This window comes from Panthera leo, chromosome B3, assembly GCF_018350215.1.
Source record: "Panthera leo isolate Ple1 chromosome B3, P.leo_Ple1_pat1.1, whole genome shotgun sequence".
NCBI classification, from domain to species: domain Eukaryota; kingdom Metazoa; phylum Chordata; class Mammalia; order Carnivora; family Felidae; genus Panthera; species Panthera leo.
The window spans coordinates 68,882,774-68,901,895 of record NC_056684.1 but is presented as its reverse complement, the minus strand read 5'-3'; the positions used below and the strand labels follow the sequence as shown (position 1 = coordinate 68,901,895).

General features: G+C 43.0%; 1 protein-coding gene across 1 annotated transcript in view; it reads right to left on the bottom strand.

Annotated features, from left to right (window-relative positions):
- RYR3 (ryanodine receptor 3) overlaps positions 1-19,122 on the bottom strand; it is a 526,048-nt gene that overhangs the window by 105,281 nt on the left and 401,645 nt on the right. The window contains exons 46-52 of the mRNA XM_042942518.1: positions 18,924-19,044; positions 11,952-12,121; positions 9,345-9,565; positions 6,927-7,017; positions 5,166-5,306; positions 3,774-3,937; positions 1,614-1,692 (exon numbers count right to left, since the gene is read on the bottom strand). Of these exons, the coding sequence (XP_042798452.1) occupies positions 1,614-1,692; positions 3,774-3,937; positions 5,166-5,306; positions 6,927-7,017; positions 9,345-9,565; positions 11,952-12,121; positions 18,924-19,044 (987 nt within the window). The remainder of the gene's footprint in view (positions 1-1,613; positions 1,693-3,773; positions 3,938-5,165; positions 5,307-6,926; positions 7,018-9,344; positions 9,566-11,951; positions 12,122-18,923; positions 19,045-19,122) is intronic.

Below are 19,122 nucleotides of genomic sequence, written 5' to 3'. Positions count from 1 at the left end.
AACTAGCACTTGCCAGCAGCGTAAAGGACAGAGTGGAGAAAATGCACGTGGGCAGACTAGTTAGGATGTTACCACCATCATCTGGGCAAAAGATGACTGTAGCTTGGACTAAAGCCAGGCATAGACAGACATACACAAATTCAAGAGAGACTAAGGAGGTAAAATCCACATGGATTAGTAATGGATTGGATACTACTTTGGATTCATGGAGGTGTCCCTTTCCCCTAATTCATAGGCTGGCCAAATGGGCATACGTGAAGACCTTCTAGAGCAAGGGTCAGCAAACTGGAGCCCTTTAGCCAATCCACCCAACCCCACTTGCTAAATACAGTTTTATCGGAACACACTCTTTCATTTATGTGTTACCTCTGGCTACTTTTGTGTTGCCACAAAAGTGATGAGCAGTTGTAACAGAGACTGCTTGGCCCGTAAAACCTAAAATGTTGACTATCTGGCCCTTTATTTTATTATTTTGAAAAGTTTTTTAATGTTTATTTAGTTTTGAGAGAGAGAGAGAGAGAGAGAGAACGAGAACGCACAGGTGCAAGCAGGGAAAGGGCAGAGAGAGGGAGACAGGATCCAAAGCAGGCTTCATTCTGACAGCAGAGAGCCTAATGTGAGGCTTGAACTCATAGAACCGTGAGATCATGACCTAAGCCAGAGCTGGATGCTTAACTGACTGAGCCACCCAGACGTCCCTCAATCTGGCTCTTTACAGAAAAGGTTTGCCAACCTTTGCTCTAAAATCATGACGTATTAGCCCACTCTATGGTTACGAGGGTTGTTGTTATCACCAGCCCCAAACAGAAACTGATCAAAGGAAAAAAAACTGACCCCAGATCAATGCAGAGGCTGAGAGAGCGGCTAAATGTGCCCCCTCTCTAGGGCACACTGCTCGGAGGTGGTTTTCTGTGGCTCTGCAGGGGAGATGGGTTCACTGCTACATGCTCGAAGCCGCAGCTGAGCAATGGCCCCAGTCCTCAACTGGCGGCCCACAGGAATCCTGGATGTCTTTGGCACATTCTTCCCACTTTGCCTGCCAGCATTAAAGGGCTGACAGAGCAATTAAACTCATTAAGCAGCCTGACCTCATGTGGTGAGGAATTTTAAACACCAGATGGACAGGCTTATTAATAAGGGAGTGTCTGGAAGTTCTACGGCTGCCTACCATGGGAAGATGCGGGTCCTCCATAGAATGAAATGCAGCTTGCCGACAAAATACAAGGGTAAGGCTTTCAACTGCACTTCCCTTTTTCCAATGCTACATTCAAAGAAAGAATTTCACGAATGCCTCCTGCCCCATACTATGCATTTATGTCAAAATCACATGCTCGGTGCAAACTCCAGAAAATGCAATGTTTAGAAAAGAGTTAACACTCCCAGAATCAATCATTTTCCTGAGAAATACAAAAAGCAGCACCAGCCACTGCTGCTGCCTATTTCTCCGACCTCCACCATCCCTGGGAAATTGCTGCTCAGAAATAATGAATTCTCTTGGCATGGCCAGTCTGTCACTTAGACAAATCAGGCAGATTTCCAGGATTGGACCCTTTAATGTTCTTGGGCTGTTTTTTTTTCCCCCTGACAATTGTCAGTTGGATGATAATCCCTACCTTGTCACAGGCCCATTTATCATGTGAATGCTCCGCGTACTTGGTGACGATGTACTCCCATTTTTCAGGCAAGGAAAAACTGAAATGAGAAAAAAAAAATTACAACCTCCCCAAGCACTTCAGCTGGATGTACTGAAAAGATGGCCAGAACCAACGATCAGCTGGCAGAAGTTGGACGGGAGGGACCAGCTAACCCAAGGCTGAAGCTGGATTCCCAGCTGTGAACTTCATGGCCTGTCCATGCTGGGTCACAGACACACACCAGGTCTTATTGGAGGACATCACTGTAGGAGCCTCTGCTGCACAGGTGACCTCCTTCCAGCTGCTCAAGATTCCATTGGCTCCTGTGCCAGATCTGACCTGGGTTAGACAGTGAAAATCCCCTTATCCAAAGACACTGCCTGTAACCTCACCAACTCCAATCTGGGAATGCCAGAAATGGATAGACAGAGAACCAAATGTTACAAAAGACTGTCTACTTTTTTGGATTCAGAGACTCATGTTTAAATATTAGAATTTGGTTAGGAGAGCAGACACTTGTTTCTGTTAGCCTGGCAGCTTCTGTCCCATCTAGTGGTAAAAAACAAAAACAAAAAACAAAACAAAACAAACAAAAAGCACCCCCATTTTCCTTTGAGGAACAAGTCTTGAATTGCATGGAGTCTTATGTGAACAGTCACCAAGAATGGACATCTGAGTAGGCCAATCAGACTCACTCTCCCTGGAATTTGAGTCTTGAGTTGTTTGAGGCCAGGGCAGCAAAGTCTTTGAGCTGATTCATCTAATGGGGATACTACATTGAAGGTTGTTCATGTCGTCACCGTGCCTTGGTTCCTGTGCTTCCTGAGGCCTGGTTGGTCAGCTTTGCACTAGGTTTTAATTATAACCCTGTATCCTTGCAATCATGTGCTTTTCTGCTTAACTTCTAGCTCCTGTTACTTATATTTTTTGGAGAACCATACTGATGCCAGAGGTATATGTGAAGAAATCAGAACTCTCAAGATAACATGGAACCCCACTCATCGCTAGCAAACAATTGTTAGTGTATATCTCAAAATGTTTATAAAGGCATCCAAGTGATTACACCATCTGTCATTCCTTCAGTATGTTTACGTTTTCACAAGGTAAAGTTCTCTGAAGTCAACACCTGCGTCTCTTGGGCTCTAGCTTGGTACTTTATCACACCCCTTACCTCTTTTTTACAGCAGGTTCAATTCTATTTCCTGCCATCCACTCGCTCAAGGCTCCATGTGATAGGATGTGTACATAATTTTCCCGAAGGTGAATTTTATACATTATCAAAGCTGACGGCCCCTAGGAATGGCTCAAGCTATGCCTCTCCTATGGGAGCTACTGCCGCAAACCACAAGTCTAAGGGGCTCTTACAGGATGTCTTGATTTCCCTGTTCAATCTAAAGCATTTTTAGAGCTCTTCATTTAAAATGCACCCGGACATGAAGACTATATGACCCACAACACATAATCATAACTAGGAAAGAACTGCCAGAAGACAAAATTGGGCATATGTTGCCCAATATTTTATCTGTGGCCTAATCATCGCTAGAGAGGAATGCTGGGGAACCAGACGGAGGAAGTAAAAGACACTATTGTAGGGTGATTCTAAAATTCCAGCATCCCTTGGCATGGCAAAGAGTGGGTCCAGTCTTTCAAATAAGGACCCCATCCTGTTCTGTCACTCACACCCTGAGGCCTTACTGGAGTTCAGCTGAGTGTTATTTATAGAGTTATTTTGATGTATAATGCTATTAGAACTATAGAGGCCTAATTCACAAAGAATGACGATTTTTGTCAAAAAATTCATTAATAAATTAATTGCATCATTTGTCAGCGTGGTTCTTAACAATGCCTCGGATGACATTTATTTGTGGAAAGCATTAGTCTCTTATAATAAATAAACCAACCCCCGAAAGGAAAGCCCAGAATATAATAATACAGCACATAATCAGATATGGATGGATTAGACCTTCAGAAGCTGACCAAACCCAGTGCCTAACTTGACTTGTAGCGTGTCAAAGAAAATGATCCGCAGGATTAGCAGGACAGAAGGAAGAAAAGTTCATAATCCTCGCTACCTTCTGAAAGAGAAACACCAGCCACTGGCCAAAATGTCGACTGGCTTAGAGATGATTCTGGACTCACTTCATGGTGTTGATGGGTTTGGGGTCAAAGTTGCCATCTGCATCCACTGAGATCTGTTTCTCCAACGTGGCTGAGATTCTGGTATCTAAGTAATCCGGTGGTAGCGCCCCAGCTATAGCACTGAGACAAGGAAGGGCCATTCGGAAAAGGTCTGGGTCATACTTCTGTGAGGAAAGACAAAGACCATGATAGCACAGAGATAAGAACTAGTGCCGCCCACAGGGAACAACTCATCAATTAGCTGAAAAAAATAAAATGCTTGCATTTGTCCAGATTCACCAAAATGGGGAACATCTATATCCTTTGATGCTTTCTGGTGGAAACTTAAGGATCCTTGGAAGATCAAACGACAACCCGTAAAGCCCTCAAGTCTCCATTTGCTTTAAGGTGAAAATCCTTTAATCAAAGTTTAAATCAGTATCTCCCAAATAGTTAATTGCAAGAATATCTAAGGATTACGGTGGTCTATAAACTTGCCTACCACAGATGGTTATAGACCCAACCTGTGACTGGAGAGGACAGGAGAAGCTCTGACAGTCCTCTCTGCAGCTGATATGGGTCTTATGTTGGTATCCTCAGCAGACGGCTCAATATCACATCTGTTCTCTCTTGAATGGGGCCCGGAAGAAATTTCAGTCAAATAATATGGGGTTAGGAACAGTTTTTGATCTACTCCTACTAGACCAAAGGAACACTGGAATAAATAAAATTTAAGTGCAGGTGAACACCAACTGGAGCTATCCACAAGCTTCAGACTGTGGTAAGAAAGCCAGACTTACTCATTTTCCACCTTTAAAGATGGCGACCTCAAAAATCTAAATAAATTGGGCTAAGGGGAGTGGAGGCAAGTTTGACAGTTTGAACTGTATTTCAGTCAGACTGTACAGAGGCCTCTTACTCAATTTTCTCCTCAAGCAAGTGGCTGTGAAGAACCTTCCTCAGAATGGTATGTGGTCTTTTGAAAATCCCACATCTCAACATCAGAGCAGCTGTTGGGGATTCTCCTCTACAACTGAGCTTGGTAAAGACTGGCTAACAGGGGCCCACACAATGTCAGGAGGAAAGGAATGACAGTGAGGGTAAGTCATCAAGACTGAAACTAGGAAATATTTTTCTAATTTGCTCTGGAAGTCCTTCTCCTGTGTTTTAGCTTTGTGAGTCTGACAGGTTATTCAACTGCTCTGAGACTTATCCTCGTCTGTGAAATGATGATTAGCATAGCTCCTGTTTCACAGACTTGGGTAAGGATGGTGTGATATACACTTGGGAAGCAACCGGCTCTGTTCCTAGCACGTGGCAAAGGCTAAAAACATTAGCTATTATTATTCACAGGCATTTATTACTCATTGGTTATCAAGGTGCTCCCTCTTTGTTCAGAAGTACTGCCATTACCTTATGGGAGAGGGAGTCGAAAATCCCCCAGAAGAGCTTCTCCGTCAGGTGCAATTCCTCCTCCACAGCTAGCCCGTAGCTCCCCCATCCTGAAGGCAGACAGTAATACTTCCAGCACTGTTCATAGTGATTTGTCAGAAGCTGGGAGGTTTGAACAGGATTGCACCAGTGGGTGGGGTACGGAAGATCCACAGGCATCCGCAACATGCAGGGGAGAACACAACAGCAGGGGGCAGACATGAGAGTGAAACCAACAGTTGAAACAGTTGGGTTATCTACAGAGAGGCCCTCAGACACCACTGGGAATGGTCTGCTTTCCTGCCTAATGAGCTCTAGCCGGAGCTGAATCCACCTGATTAACTCTTGTGCCTCCTAATGTGCCCCCAGCAGTTGCTGGAAAATGGAGAGGAACTCTTTCTGCTTCAAATGAAGTAGTTGCTATCTAACACTGCAGCCACTCAAAGGTGGGAATAATTTCTTCTGAGACATTTGCTTATAAATCTAGAAGACTCTGAGTGATGCTGATATGGAGATGGTGAGGAAGCACCCCGAGGGGTCTGAAGATTTTCTCTATACTGATTACTGCCCATGGCTTCCTTGCTTTTCTCTTGAGCCTTCTGATGGCCCAGCCGTGTTACAACAGTTCCACATGTGGCCAGGAGAGGGCAGAAGCACAGCGCCAAAGTTCCTATCCCAACAGGTGGAATCCACACCCTCTAAGAAAAATCCCGCTGGTCTAAGAAGTAAAAGCGAGTTTACTGAGTGCTACTGATGCTGCTTCCTCAGGGACCAGAATCCAGCTGGCAGTACAGGCCTGCTGAGGAAGCAATGCCAGGTTGGACTATGAAAACCATAGTTTTCAGCTAAAATGCTTACTGGGATTAAGATTAGAAGAATAGCCCTTGGAGGGCAGTGGAATCTCTGACGATATACAAGCTGCTTTCTGCCTGGCATGGAGACAGAGGACTGAACTGAAGGCTTCTGGGAATTCTGTTTATCCCAGTAAAATGCTTCTGGAAATCCTTGGCTTTGCCAAATTCTGAGAAAAAGGAAAAGTTCTGTTAAAGTCACCAGGCAGAATTTTCAGGTGTGGCTAGCCACTGCCGACACAATGAATATGCAAATACGGCAGGTACCTCATAGGTGAAAGTTAAAAAAACATTTTTCTCTTGGGTGGGCAGTTGATTGTGGTGCCCTCCCACCCAGGCCCAGATGCTCCCTGTGCCAGTGATAAAATTATTGTAATTTATGAGAAAATCATGAATGAGACAACAAATAGCTCTATGGCTCTTTCTACTTTACATTCATAAAGGAAAGCAGGTAAGAGTTAAAAACAAACACAAAAGAGGGTTTGTTCAACGGGAAAAAAAAGGCACAAAACAGTATGGAATAGAAAAAGGACAATTTAGTTTCTGTACTTGAATGAATAATCACAAGGCCTTCAAAGCTTTTTGAGATTGGATACATTCTGAAAACGTAATTAAGGCAGGAAACTGCACAATCCAAGTCCCCCTCATTAACTTCTGCTAAATAACATGTAGCCAGTGGAAAGCAATTAAAGAAAATTGGAGCAGTTAATGATCTACTCTCTGCAACCTGGACATTCAGATAGGGGTGTGATAGGGTGGGTTGTATCTTTTTAGCCCTCAAAAAAGTAAAACTCATTGAATGTATATTTTTCTCCAATTGTGAAGCCCTCATGTTTTTCAAGGCAAGTTTCTGTGCCGTGGACTGTATTTCTGCAGCAATAAAGAGGTTTACCTTAAGAGGCATTTTGCAGTATTCGTTGAGCTGCGGCACATCAAAGACAAGACGTCGCAAGAGTTGCTGTAACATCGAAGGCCTCAAGTGACTGCAGTAAGAAATAAGAAAGAATAGAAAGGTAAGAAAATGATGAAAGAAGGAAGAAAGAAGAAACACCATATACCAGAACTAAGCCTCAGAATAATTAGCTCCTAAAACAAGATCTTGGGTAAATCACGGTCAATGATAACACACTTTCAAAGTAAGTACAGGTGATCCTTTCACAACATGGCAGCTAGGGGTGCTAACCCCTCCAGCATATAACTTTTGACCCCCTCCAAAACCTTACTAATAACCTACTATTGACTGGAAGCCTTACCAGTAACACAAACAATTGATTAACAGGTATTTTGTGTTATATGTATTATATACTGTACTCTTACAATAAAGGCAGCTAGAGAAAATGTTAACAAAATTATAAGAGAAATATATTTATAGTATTGTATTAATTGAAAAAAATCCACATACAAGTGGACCTGTACAATTCAAACCCGTGTCGTTCAAAGGTCAACTGTATATTTAAAATATAAAAGGGGAATGTGTGGCTAACGAAGTGAGATACCTAAGGTAAAGTCTAATCACCAGGTGATAAGATGTCCTAGAGTCTATGCACCATCAAAATATAGTTACGGATTATGTACAAAGAATATAATAGAAAGAAGGTGCAGTTGATTTTTACAGCCATCTCTAAGGGCCAACTGTCTCCTTGAACTCTGCAAAGGATGATGGAGTTGACCAGTGCATAGGTGGAATCTGAGGCCACCTACTGGTGTGACTGCAAGGGAGTTTAAGACCCTCTGAGTTACTATCCAATCTCTGAAATCCTCATTATTGGAATCATTTCTTTAGGTTAAGGCTCTGTCCTCAAAAAAAACAAAACAAAACAACCCTCCTTAAACAGGCAAATACTATAATCAATTAGCAAACAATTTATCAAATTATCGAAGAGTTCATGGCGTTGGTAGTTGGTACAATTCTGAAATAGAGAAAGGAGAGATAAACAACACTGATTCACTTTTATTTTTAGATTACCAAGGCTTTTAAAAACTGAATGGAATCTCCAAATTCTCTGCACAGAAAAGTGCCCATATACATAATTTAGCATGTATGTTCAGTTCAAGACCTACTGACTTCCAACCACGGATGCACAAGGAGCCATGGAGGCCAAGTTAATGACTGATGTTAAATGTTGGAATTTCAGGAAAGAAATCCTACAAGGAGAATGGATGTGAATGGAGATGGACAAGAGAACTCATCTGGCTGACAACTTTTCCAAGAGCCGGCCTTGTGATAAAAAGTCCTGGAGTAAAAAGTGAAATATACAGCAAGTAAATGGCCTTGTCTCTAAATCTTGGAATTATAATATAAAATTCATTACTAATTATTGCTTTTTTTTCTAGGTAGCCCTAGTTGTCCCCCCCCCCCCCCCCCCCCAGTACATAGTCATCCCTTGTGTGATTAGGAAACCATTCATTCAACAAGAATAAGGACCATATCCAGCGGGCCACTACAGGGACACCTGCTGGGCCTATCTCCTGGACATCCCAGAGCAGTGGGTCTCAATCTTGGCTGTATTATGGAGGCACCCGGGGAGCTTCAAAAATTGTAAGCCTGGGTCCCATTACTAAAGGTTTGATTTTGGGGGTTGAGGTATGGCATGGACACTGGATATTTATTTTGTAGCTCCCTATATGATTCCAAGGCAGAAAACACTGGCTTAACACAGCAAATCAGCATCTGGACCATATTGCTGAGACCTGCTATTGGAAGGGGCCTTCTTCCTTTGACCCTATCAGACTTGACAGTTTTCTGAGGATCCAAGTCTCTTGGGTTGACTTTACCCTTTGTCCTTGGTTGCTCTGATACCTATCTGCAGTGGTGAAAACTACTGCCCTTAATTCCCCACTGGGACTGGAGATTCCTTCTTATCTTTGCTCCAGGTTCTTTGAGGCTTACAGGTAGGCTGCTTTGATTCACACTCTTACATCTGGTCTCTGTGTAAAGGTCCACTCACTTAGAGAAGGAAAAACCTGGTTTCTGGCTTTTAGGAACCAAAACATTAGTTCTTAATCTGAATACTTAAGGCCTGAAAGACAGTTTCATCTTCTGTTCCACCAACCCTCAGGGCAAGAGTCTGAGCTGTGCCCCCCATTTCTCCATAGTGAGAGATGAGACTCCATGCAGAGGTGATCAGCAAACTTGAGGTAAGTGGGAGTCCCCGCATAACCTAAGAGGAGATGTCTGGGGAGACGTTGGTGTATGGCTAAGGCCTGGAAACTTCCTTAAGCTGGAGTCACCAGTTTTTCAATTACACAATTAAATGCAGCTGACACGGATGCACACATGGAGGTGAAAACCACAGGCCAGGGTACTTACTTGCAAATGGCAAGCAAACATTCTTCTATGGTGTCCCTCTGGGCTTTGGTGAGGGAACGTCCCTTGGAAAGCCTATATATTGTCTGGAGTGTAGAATCGATCAAAGAGGTGTAGTGTTCTGCTCCGGCAAAGAGAGGGGCACATCTTGTGAGGAGCGGAAGCACAGCAGAACATAGATACCTATTTAGCGCGAGTGCGGCCTCTGTGGTGCTTAGGGAAACCTAGGAAAGGGAATTGGGACACTGGTTAATCTCCTTGGGAAAGACAGAGCACAGCTTACCCTGCGTATGGAGATCCTGTCTAGCCGGTTGGAAAGCTTACACATCACAGTGTTTCACAGTAACAGAGTGAACAACTCCCTACCTTGTCAGCAGACCTACTTCTCTTTTGCATTTTAAATGGAAAAAAAAAAACAGGTTAAAAGAAAAAAATAAACAGAAGGAAAGCAAAGGCTGGCTGGTCCTAACTCATTCCAAATGACCCACGAGCATCTGTTCCCCTCAAAAAGGGATCCTAAAACCTATTAAAATCAGCCGATGACCAGTCTAACCCAACATTCTTCATGTTTGCAAAGTCCAACTGCCAAGCTACTATGTTATTATTCTGTCTTAGCTCTTTTTTCTCACCTTGTGCTGAGAAGGTGTCACCTCACTTGTCCTGAGGTGATTTTGAGATTAGTAAGTGGCTACTGGCCAAGCGAGCCATCAAACCACTGGTTTTGTGACAGGTTTACAGAGAGAAAGTGGAGCTGTGACCTTATCACTTAATTTATGAGCATTGTGAGCAATTCACTATCTGATAAATGGCACGAGGGTAGAATTCACTAAAGAGAACCTACCTTTGATGGGAAAAGGGTACAAGGAACATAAACTTAGGACTCACTCAAAAACTCTGCTTTAATTCTCACTCAGTGTTCTTTCTCATTCACTTAGGCTGGACACAAGGCAGGCCCAGTTACTGACATTTAATCAAAGCATTCTTAGCTACCATCTTTGAAAACTAGGCAACTTCAGAAGAAACCTTGAGATCCACAAAAATAAAATCTTATCGTTATTTCCTGTGATTATCAGAGCCATTGTATCTGTAACACATTTTCTGTAAGTTAGGACATGATAAACTGTCTTGAACTGTACACATTTCTGGGTATTCCTATTAATTATCAAAAGTTTGTCTTTGATAAGATTTAGTAATCCTACTGAAAGAAATAGCAAATCTTTCACATTTATCATTTTGGTAAATAGAGTTGTCACAATGGGGAAGGACAGAGCTTTGATTCCAGTGGCTTAAAAGTTTTCAAAAGAGAATGCATAAAAATGCATGTGTTAAGGAACTGAACGTTTAGCTTATTTTGCTGCAGATTGTGCCTAGACAAGCATATGATTTGAACACCAAATGGAAGAACAGAATTTGCTGTTTATTTGACCTATAAAAAACCCAAATGCTTTGATCAGGAACCTTGGGAATGTCCCCAAAGTGAAAACAATTACCATTTTTTTTTATCAAGTAATTTATAGAAAAAACTCCAAACAAAAGTAGATGTGGAAGCAATGTTTTAATTATCCAAAATGATCATATGTCCCAAACACCTTCAGGAATATGTCATTTCTTAACACCATGCCAAAAATAAGAATGGATCTTCCATTCAGATTGGGACTTGTATTGCTTCCCATTTCTGGGTGATCCTATACATTTGTGAGTAACCCATTCAAACGAAATCCATCCCATTTAAGGTACTGGCTAGCTGACCACCCATCACAGAGCTCAGACTTCTATCTCTGTTGGACACTAGGTGGAGCCTTTGAGAGACTTTATGATTAAGAAGACCTGCATCTTCTGGCTCTCCAAAAAAGTAACCCTACATTGGCAAGATGTTTTTAGACTTATGCTGATTGAATTGTTCTTTTCTTCTTGGATCCAGGACTTCTGGTGCACTGTTTCTGACTTGGACAATCATGCTTCTACGCTTTATAACTCCTGGGGCCTCCTGTCTTGATGTCTGTTGATGTTGGATTACTATACTTCACCCTTGACTTTCAAACTTGGGTTTGACTTGGCCTCTGGTCTTGACCTTGCCGTGCCCAAAGCTCCAAAACTGCTTGGCTTGGAGATCATCTTTCCTGATGGTCAGTGCATGAAACTTAAGGAGAGTGGGAAGAGTATTTCCAGCCTATAATGCTGCCAGCCAGACCTTTTCATAAGCAACAAGCCCTGGTTCTCAACCAAGGGAGATTCTGTCCCCTAGGGGACATTTGATGCTATCAGAATTGGTTTTATGGGTGTGCTACTGGTATCTAGTGGGTAGAGGTCAAGGGATGGTGCTAAATATCCTATAATACACAGGATGTACCCCCACACCAGATAGTGCCAAGGTTGAGAAACTTGCAACAGAGGAATCTGGATTGAATATGTGAGGTCGAGTTTACCTACATTTAATTCTCTGGCCCAACAAATTAAGACCTTCCATTTCTTGGTACTTCTATTTTCTTACCTTTAAAGCCGACTGCTAACATGTAATCAGTGAGGAGATAGAAAATAATCACTTTGAAATCCAATGTTACTAACATACAATGATGGAAAAAGATAGTTTTCCTTATTTTAGCCACTTACTGTATCTAGAGAGGCAGAGGCTCTTAAGTCAGGTAAAAATCCAACCTCTAGCAAGTGGAGCAGGAAAGTTTGATCCTTAATGCCATAAACACGATCCAAGAACAGCACCATGGGTGCCTTGTGGTCAGGGCAGAAGTTGGCTGCCATATCTGGCTCGCTGACCGACCCATCTGAAAGACACACAGAGAACGTCATGGCCCCTTTTCTATCTCCACAGACTCAAAGGCCACACAGAGTGTGTCTGTCTACACGCCTTGTTCTCCTAACAAGCAACAGGAATACAGTATCGTGCGGCAGCCAGCGGATACTCGCTTGGAACAGCCGCTTGCTTACATTTCAGGAATTTTCTTGAGCCAGTTGTTAGACATACTCATTATCAACAACTAAAATTTACAATTAAGTAAATTATATTTAGAAAGGTGACAAATACTCAAAACGCATCACCTCCTAATGACTTTGCTATCAACTATATTCTTGAGGTTATTTATATCGGTTTTATTTGCATGTTGGAAATACAATACAGTGGTGTGCTATGTGCATTCTCTTTCCAACTCCGTGGCTCAGTGACACACATTGAGAGCTTGAAATGGACCATGGTGAGAGTACTTACACCACACAAAATGGGCAAATGCCAGGAATCGGGGCTTGGTTTTTTTGCTTTGTTGACTGAAGACAGAAGAAATGAAGGGAGAAAATGTAAGGGAGATTAAGAGGATGTCTTGTTTGTAGCCATTACATCATAAATAGCACATAACTGAGGAAATATTCTCTTAGTATTTGGAAACTATTATCTGATTTAGGTGAAATTGAGGACAGATCTTCCAATAATTCTAATCTTACTTTAATACAAAAGTTCAAAGGTGAAGTGAGGAATACCATGAAGAAAACAAAACTGCTTGACTTAGAGAATAAAGACAGGAGTTTGAAAGTTTGTTAACATCAAAAAATAGGAAAAAGAGCCCCTAAATGATCAAGCTAAATCAGAGCATATTTACATACTGTACTTCATAAATTACCTTGAGAGCCACAAAGGTTTAGTCCTATCCAGCCCAGAGCCTCATTCAGCGCAGGGATCAGTGCAGGGCTCTGGTCAAGCAAGGAGAGAAGGGGACCTTCCCAACAAGAAGCTATCTGCCTCTGCTGAACACCAGGGGGAACCAGATCTGAATGGCGAGGCTGAATTAATCTCTGAGACTCATGTTCTGAGGAACATTCATTTTATAGGATACTACTAAGTGTTTTGTGCTCAAAAAGTTTGGGTAATTCTGAGTTTGACATTTCTTTTATCATATGTTTTTTCAAAGGCTCTACAATTTTTGTTCTTCATGATAAGCACAACATTTTCGAGATTGATATTACCAAGACTGAGAAGTAAGAGACCCACAAAGATCAACAATTAGCTATCCATGAACAAAAACAGCACTGGGAGAAGCCAGGAGTCAACGTGAGAAACTTCAGTAACACAGTGGAACAAAAAACCTGAGAATCACTGCACAAGAAAGTAAGGATACATTTTGCCGGCATTATCCCAGGCTGGCACTGTTCAGGGCCAAGCAGGAGCTGCTCATCTAGAAAGAGTTCCCTTCACTGGGTAAAGAGAATGGGGTGAAAAATCATCTCCTTTACCTTTTGGGGAGCTACATGAAGGATACCTTCTGTCTCACCCCAGCTAGAGCCCAGTGAAGGGAGAGGTCTCAGGAAAAGAAAGAAGGGCAAGGGCCACTTGTATCAACCAGGCAGTGGGAGTCACTGTGGTCACCGGTGACCTGCTCTGCAGAGGACCCCAGCAGCTCTTGCCAGTGAAGAAACCAACATCCAGCATTAGCCACCGTGAAACCCTGGCAGGTTTCCCAGGTTTTGTGTTTGCAGATGCCCAGCCACCTGGGTCTTTTCTCACTCCCATCTCTCTCAATGCCAGAACCCTGATCTGCATTGGCAGTCAGTCCTGGGCTCTGCAGCTGTACTGATTCAAGATGCCAGCCCAGACCCTTGCAGCTGATACCCACCATCGTGGGCACACTTGGGAAGACTTCCATCACTGGCCTCTGTTTCCATGCGTACACCCGTGGTAAGATCCTGCGGCCACGGGAGTACATGCAGACAACCGGGGCCCCGTGCAGACAACCAGCTGCTTGTGGGCCCAGCTCTGGCCTTGCCTCCGGTCAGTGGCCTGCACTGCTGGGCTCATCTCAGCTGGCACCTTCAACTGTGAACTTGCATCTCACTGGCCTGAGTCTTGTCACTGGCTACCACTGCTGTGCACCTGTGGTGAGACCCTGCAGCCACAGGCATGCATGCTGACAGCCAGGGTCCCCGCAGGTGCTAGTGCCTCCATACAGTTCACCCTGATACTTGCTGCTCACCCTGGCTCCTGCCACTCCACGTGTGTCTGCAATTGGCCTGTGCCACTACACAGGCACCTGCAGTTGGTCCCTGCAGCAGAGTGTACACATCACCGGCTCCAGCTACCACCACTGCCTACCTTCTTCCTAGTTGTTAGATATGGACTTCACTGCCGAGGATCCCAATAGCCCTTGCAGCTACTGAGGATCTCCAGCAGGACTTGCCAAGGACCGCATAATTATCAGTGTGGTGGACCGCAGTGGCCTGAGCTGCCAAGACGTCATGCCCCCCAAGCCCCAGATCTAAAGCCAAAGCACACATCTGTGCTTGGTGCCCTGTCCCACGAGATCTGGGGTCACAGCACACTCTAACACGCCCCCACCTGCAGGTGAGGGTCTTTCCTTACCAAAGTCAGTCCATGAAGTGTGAAGGGGCGACTGCTTCTCCCAGGGTGCAGGTATCTGTGCAAGGCTATAGGTATCACAATAAAGAAGGGAAACAGGACACCACAAAAGGAACACAGTAAACTTCTAGTAATCGACCCCAAAGACAATGGAGACACATGAATTACTTGGCAAAGAATTCAAAAGAATTATTCTCAAGGTGCTCAGAGGTCAAAAACATAAAGAAACAAACACAAATTTCGCAGCTCAAGAATACAGTGACTGAATGAAAGAATTCATTGTGTAGAGCACTTCAACACCACCCTGGCCCAAGCAGAAGAATCCATGAAATTAAAGGATCATTTGACATTTCCCATTAAGGGGAACAAAAAGAAAAAAGGATGAAAATGAAGAAAGCCTATAGGATTTATGGGACACCATTAAGAGGAACAATCTACGCATCATTCAAGTCCCACAAGGAGAAGAGAGGGCAAAGAAGGAGAAAGCTTATTTAAATACCATTGAGATCTTCCCAAACCCAGAGAGATCTGTGAACATCCAAGTTCATGAAGCTAATAATTTCACCTTTTAATTTCAATCTGAAATGATCTTTTCCAAGACCCATTATACTAAAACTGTCTAAATCAAAGGCAAAAAGAATTGTAAAAGCAGCAAAAGAAAAAATTTCACCGACACCAGCGAACCCCCATTAGGCTATCGGTATGTTTCTCAGCAGAAAAACTCTGCAACAAGCTAGGAGAGATGGGATGATACATGCGAAGCGCTAAATGAAAAAAACGCCAACCAAGAATACTTTACCTAGTGAAGTTGTCTTTCATAAGTGGAGGTGAGAGAAATACCTTCCCAAACAAACAAAAGCTGGGAAATTCATCACCACTAGACCTGCCTTACAAGAAATGCTGACAGAGTGGCGCCTGGGTGGCTCAGTCGGTTGAGCATCTGACTCTGGCTCAGGTCATGATTTCACAGTTCATGGTCCTGAGCCCCACATCAGGCTCTGTGCCGCCAGCTTGCTCAGAGACTGGAGCCTGCTTCAGATTCTTTGTCTCCTTCTCTTTCTGCCCCACCCTTGCTTGCGATCTCTCAGAAATAAATAAGTGTTAAAAAACAATAAATAAAAAAAAAAGAAATGCAGAAAGGAGTTCTTTTTCCCCCCCATTTATTTATTTATTTACTTATTTAAAGGGAGAGGGAGTACAATAAGGGGAGGGGCAGAGAGAGAGGGAGAAAGAGAGAGTCCCAAGGAGACTCCATACTGTCAGCACATAGCCTGATGTGGGACTTTATCCCACAAACCATGAGATCATGACCTGAACCAAAATTAAAAGTCAGACACTTAACTGACTGAGCAACCCAGGTACCCCTGAAAGGAGTTCTTCAAGCTTAAATAAAAGGATACTAAACAATAACATGAAAATATAAAACACACTGGTAATATGGATAAATATATAGTTAGATCCAGAATACTCCCATACATAAGGAAGGAAAAAAAAAAAAAAGAACAGAAATAAATAAGGAATGGAAAAGACACTAAAATGATCAACAAAACTAATACCTGACTTTTGAAAGATAAAGTTGATAAAGATTTAGCTAGAATTACCAAGAGGGCTGAAATAAAGAAAATTATAAACAAAAGAGATGTTATAATGGATACCACACAAATATAAAAAAATCACAAGAGACTATTATGCTTAATTATGCACCAACAAATTGGACAACCCAGAAAAAATGGATAAATTCCAGACACACAGACCAATGGAATACAGTTGAGAGGCAGAAATAAACCTATGCATATATGGTCAACTAATATTTGACAAAGAAGCCAAAAATATTCAATGGGGAAAGGACAGTCTCTTCAAAAAATGGTGGGGGAAACTACATATTCATACTCAAAAGAATGAAACTGGACCCATAGTTACACCACTCACAAAAATTACCTCAAAATGGACTAAGGAAATGGAAGACCTGAAACTGTAAAACTCCTAGAAGAAAACATAAAAGGTAAACTCCTTGACTTCAGTCTTGGAAATATTTTTTTTTGTATATGACACTAGCAGCACAGGCAACAAAACCAAGAATTAATAGGTGGGACTACCTAAAAGAAAAAACTCCTGCACAGCAAAGAAAACCAACAATGAAGCGAAATAGCAACCTACACAATAGGAGAAAATACTTGCAAACCATCCAACAGGGAGTTAAAATCCAAAAGACATAAGGAACTCAGAGAATTCACAAGAAAAAGACCCTAAACCCAATTAAAAATGGGCAAAGGACTTGAGGGGTGCCTGGGTGGTTCAGCCGGTTGAGCATCAGACTCTTGGTTTCGGCTTAGGTCATGATCTCAGTTTCATGAGTTTGAGCCCCATGTTGGACTCTGCTCTGGCAGCACAGAGCCTGCTTGGGTTTCTTTCTCCCTCTTTCTCTGCCCCTCTCCTCTTGCACTGTCTCTGTCTCTCTCTAAACAAACACACTTTAAAAAAATGGGCAAAGGGCTTGAAAAGACATTTTTCTAAAGACATGAAAATGACCAACAGGCGCTCAAGAAGGTGCTCAACATTACTCATCATCAGGGAAATGCAAATCAAAACCACAATGAGCTATCACCTCATACCTATTAGAATTGCTATTTTCAAAAAGACAGGGGATAGCAAATACTGGCAAGGATTTGGAGTAAAGGAAACTCGGGTGCACTGTTGGTAGGAATGTAAACTGGTGCAGGTGCCATGGCAAACAGTATGAAGATGCCTCAAAATAATTAAAAATCGAACTATCATATGACCCAGCAATCCCCCTTCTGGGTATATTCCCCAAGGAAACAAAATCATCATCTCAAAGAGATATCTGCATCTGTATGTTCATTGTGGCATTATTCATCAGAGCCAAGACATGGCAACAGTCTAAGTGTCTGTTGATGGATGAATGGATAAAGAAAATGCGCACACACACACACACACACACACACACACACACACACACAGGAATATTAGTCAGCTATAACAAAGAAGGAAATCTTGCCATTGGCAGTAACATGAATGGACCTTGAGGACATTATGGTAAGTGAAATAAGTCAGAGAAAGACAAGTATTGTATGGTCTCACTTATATGTATAATCTAAAAACACTCAAATTATAGAAACATGGAGTAGAATGATAATTACCAGGTCATGGGGGAGGGAGGGTAAATGAGCAGATGCTGGTCCAAGAGCACAAACTTTCAGTTATAAGATGAGTAAGTCGGGGATCTAATGGTATATATAGCATGGTGACTAAGTTAACAATACTGTATTATATCCTTGAAAGTTGCTGTGAGAGTAGAGCTTTAATACTCTCAAGAGAACAACAAAAAAGGTAATTATGTAAGGTCAAGGATGTGTTAACTAAACTTATTGTGGTAAGCACCTGCAAAATACACACACACACAAAATCACACTGTATACCTTAAACTTACATAATATTATATATTGTAGCTCAATTATGCTGGAAAAAATGTGATATATCCCAAGGCATTTCCCAAACTTATATTACTCCAAACTTCTTAACACATACAGCAATTAAGGTTTTCTACAAAAATGTTCTGTGTAACACCAGTTTGGGAAACACTGTAATAGTCAGAGTCATGTTATCTTTTCAATTCCTCCAACTGCCAGGAGGAAACTGCCTGGATGGCAAGTGCAGTGACATGGAGAAATTGAATCCTTTTGGGAAAGCATAGGTTTTGCAAAGCTAACATTGATCGATGCCAAAGGTCATCTGGCAAGTAGCACTGGGTGAAAACCTCTTTATGTCCATGGACATGAGGTTCACGGGGCTGTGGTGGAAGGGAGCCTAAGTCAGGCCCTAGCCGTCTGCTGCCCACCTGGCTGCACAATCCGGGGACACTGAGGCAAAGGAGAAAGAAGGCTGAGGTGAGAGCTTTCATTGGTTCCATTCCATCAGCTTCCTTCCAGAGGGTTAGAGCACTCAGAGGACTGTGAGGTCTAGACTGGCCCTCCCCATGGGGAAAAGGGTACAGGAGTCTCTGACAGCAGACCAGAGGAGACAGCAGCTAGCTGGAGCCAGGAGGAGAGAATTCCTCATTGCCAGAAAAAGAGCAACCTTTCCCAGTGCTGCCTGTCCCATGAGTAGGAGCCTGGAAAGACAGGCTACCTACCAGTACACAGTCCAGCCCCTGAGCGAGTGGCCCCCTGGGAGACTGGCAGAACTCAGCCTTCAGCTGCTTCTCTTACCTTTGTTCAGGGAAGGCAGCTTCAAGGGGATGCTGATGATCCCAACCAGGTCCTCAGTGGGGACCAGGGAGCGCAGGATTGACCTGATCCGGATGGCTTCCCCCTTTCCTGTCTGGATAAGCTGCAACGCAGGGTTGGAGAATGACATAAAGGAAGTTCCCACACCCCTCACCACCCCACCTCCAAACCTCTGGCAGTG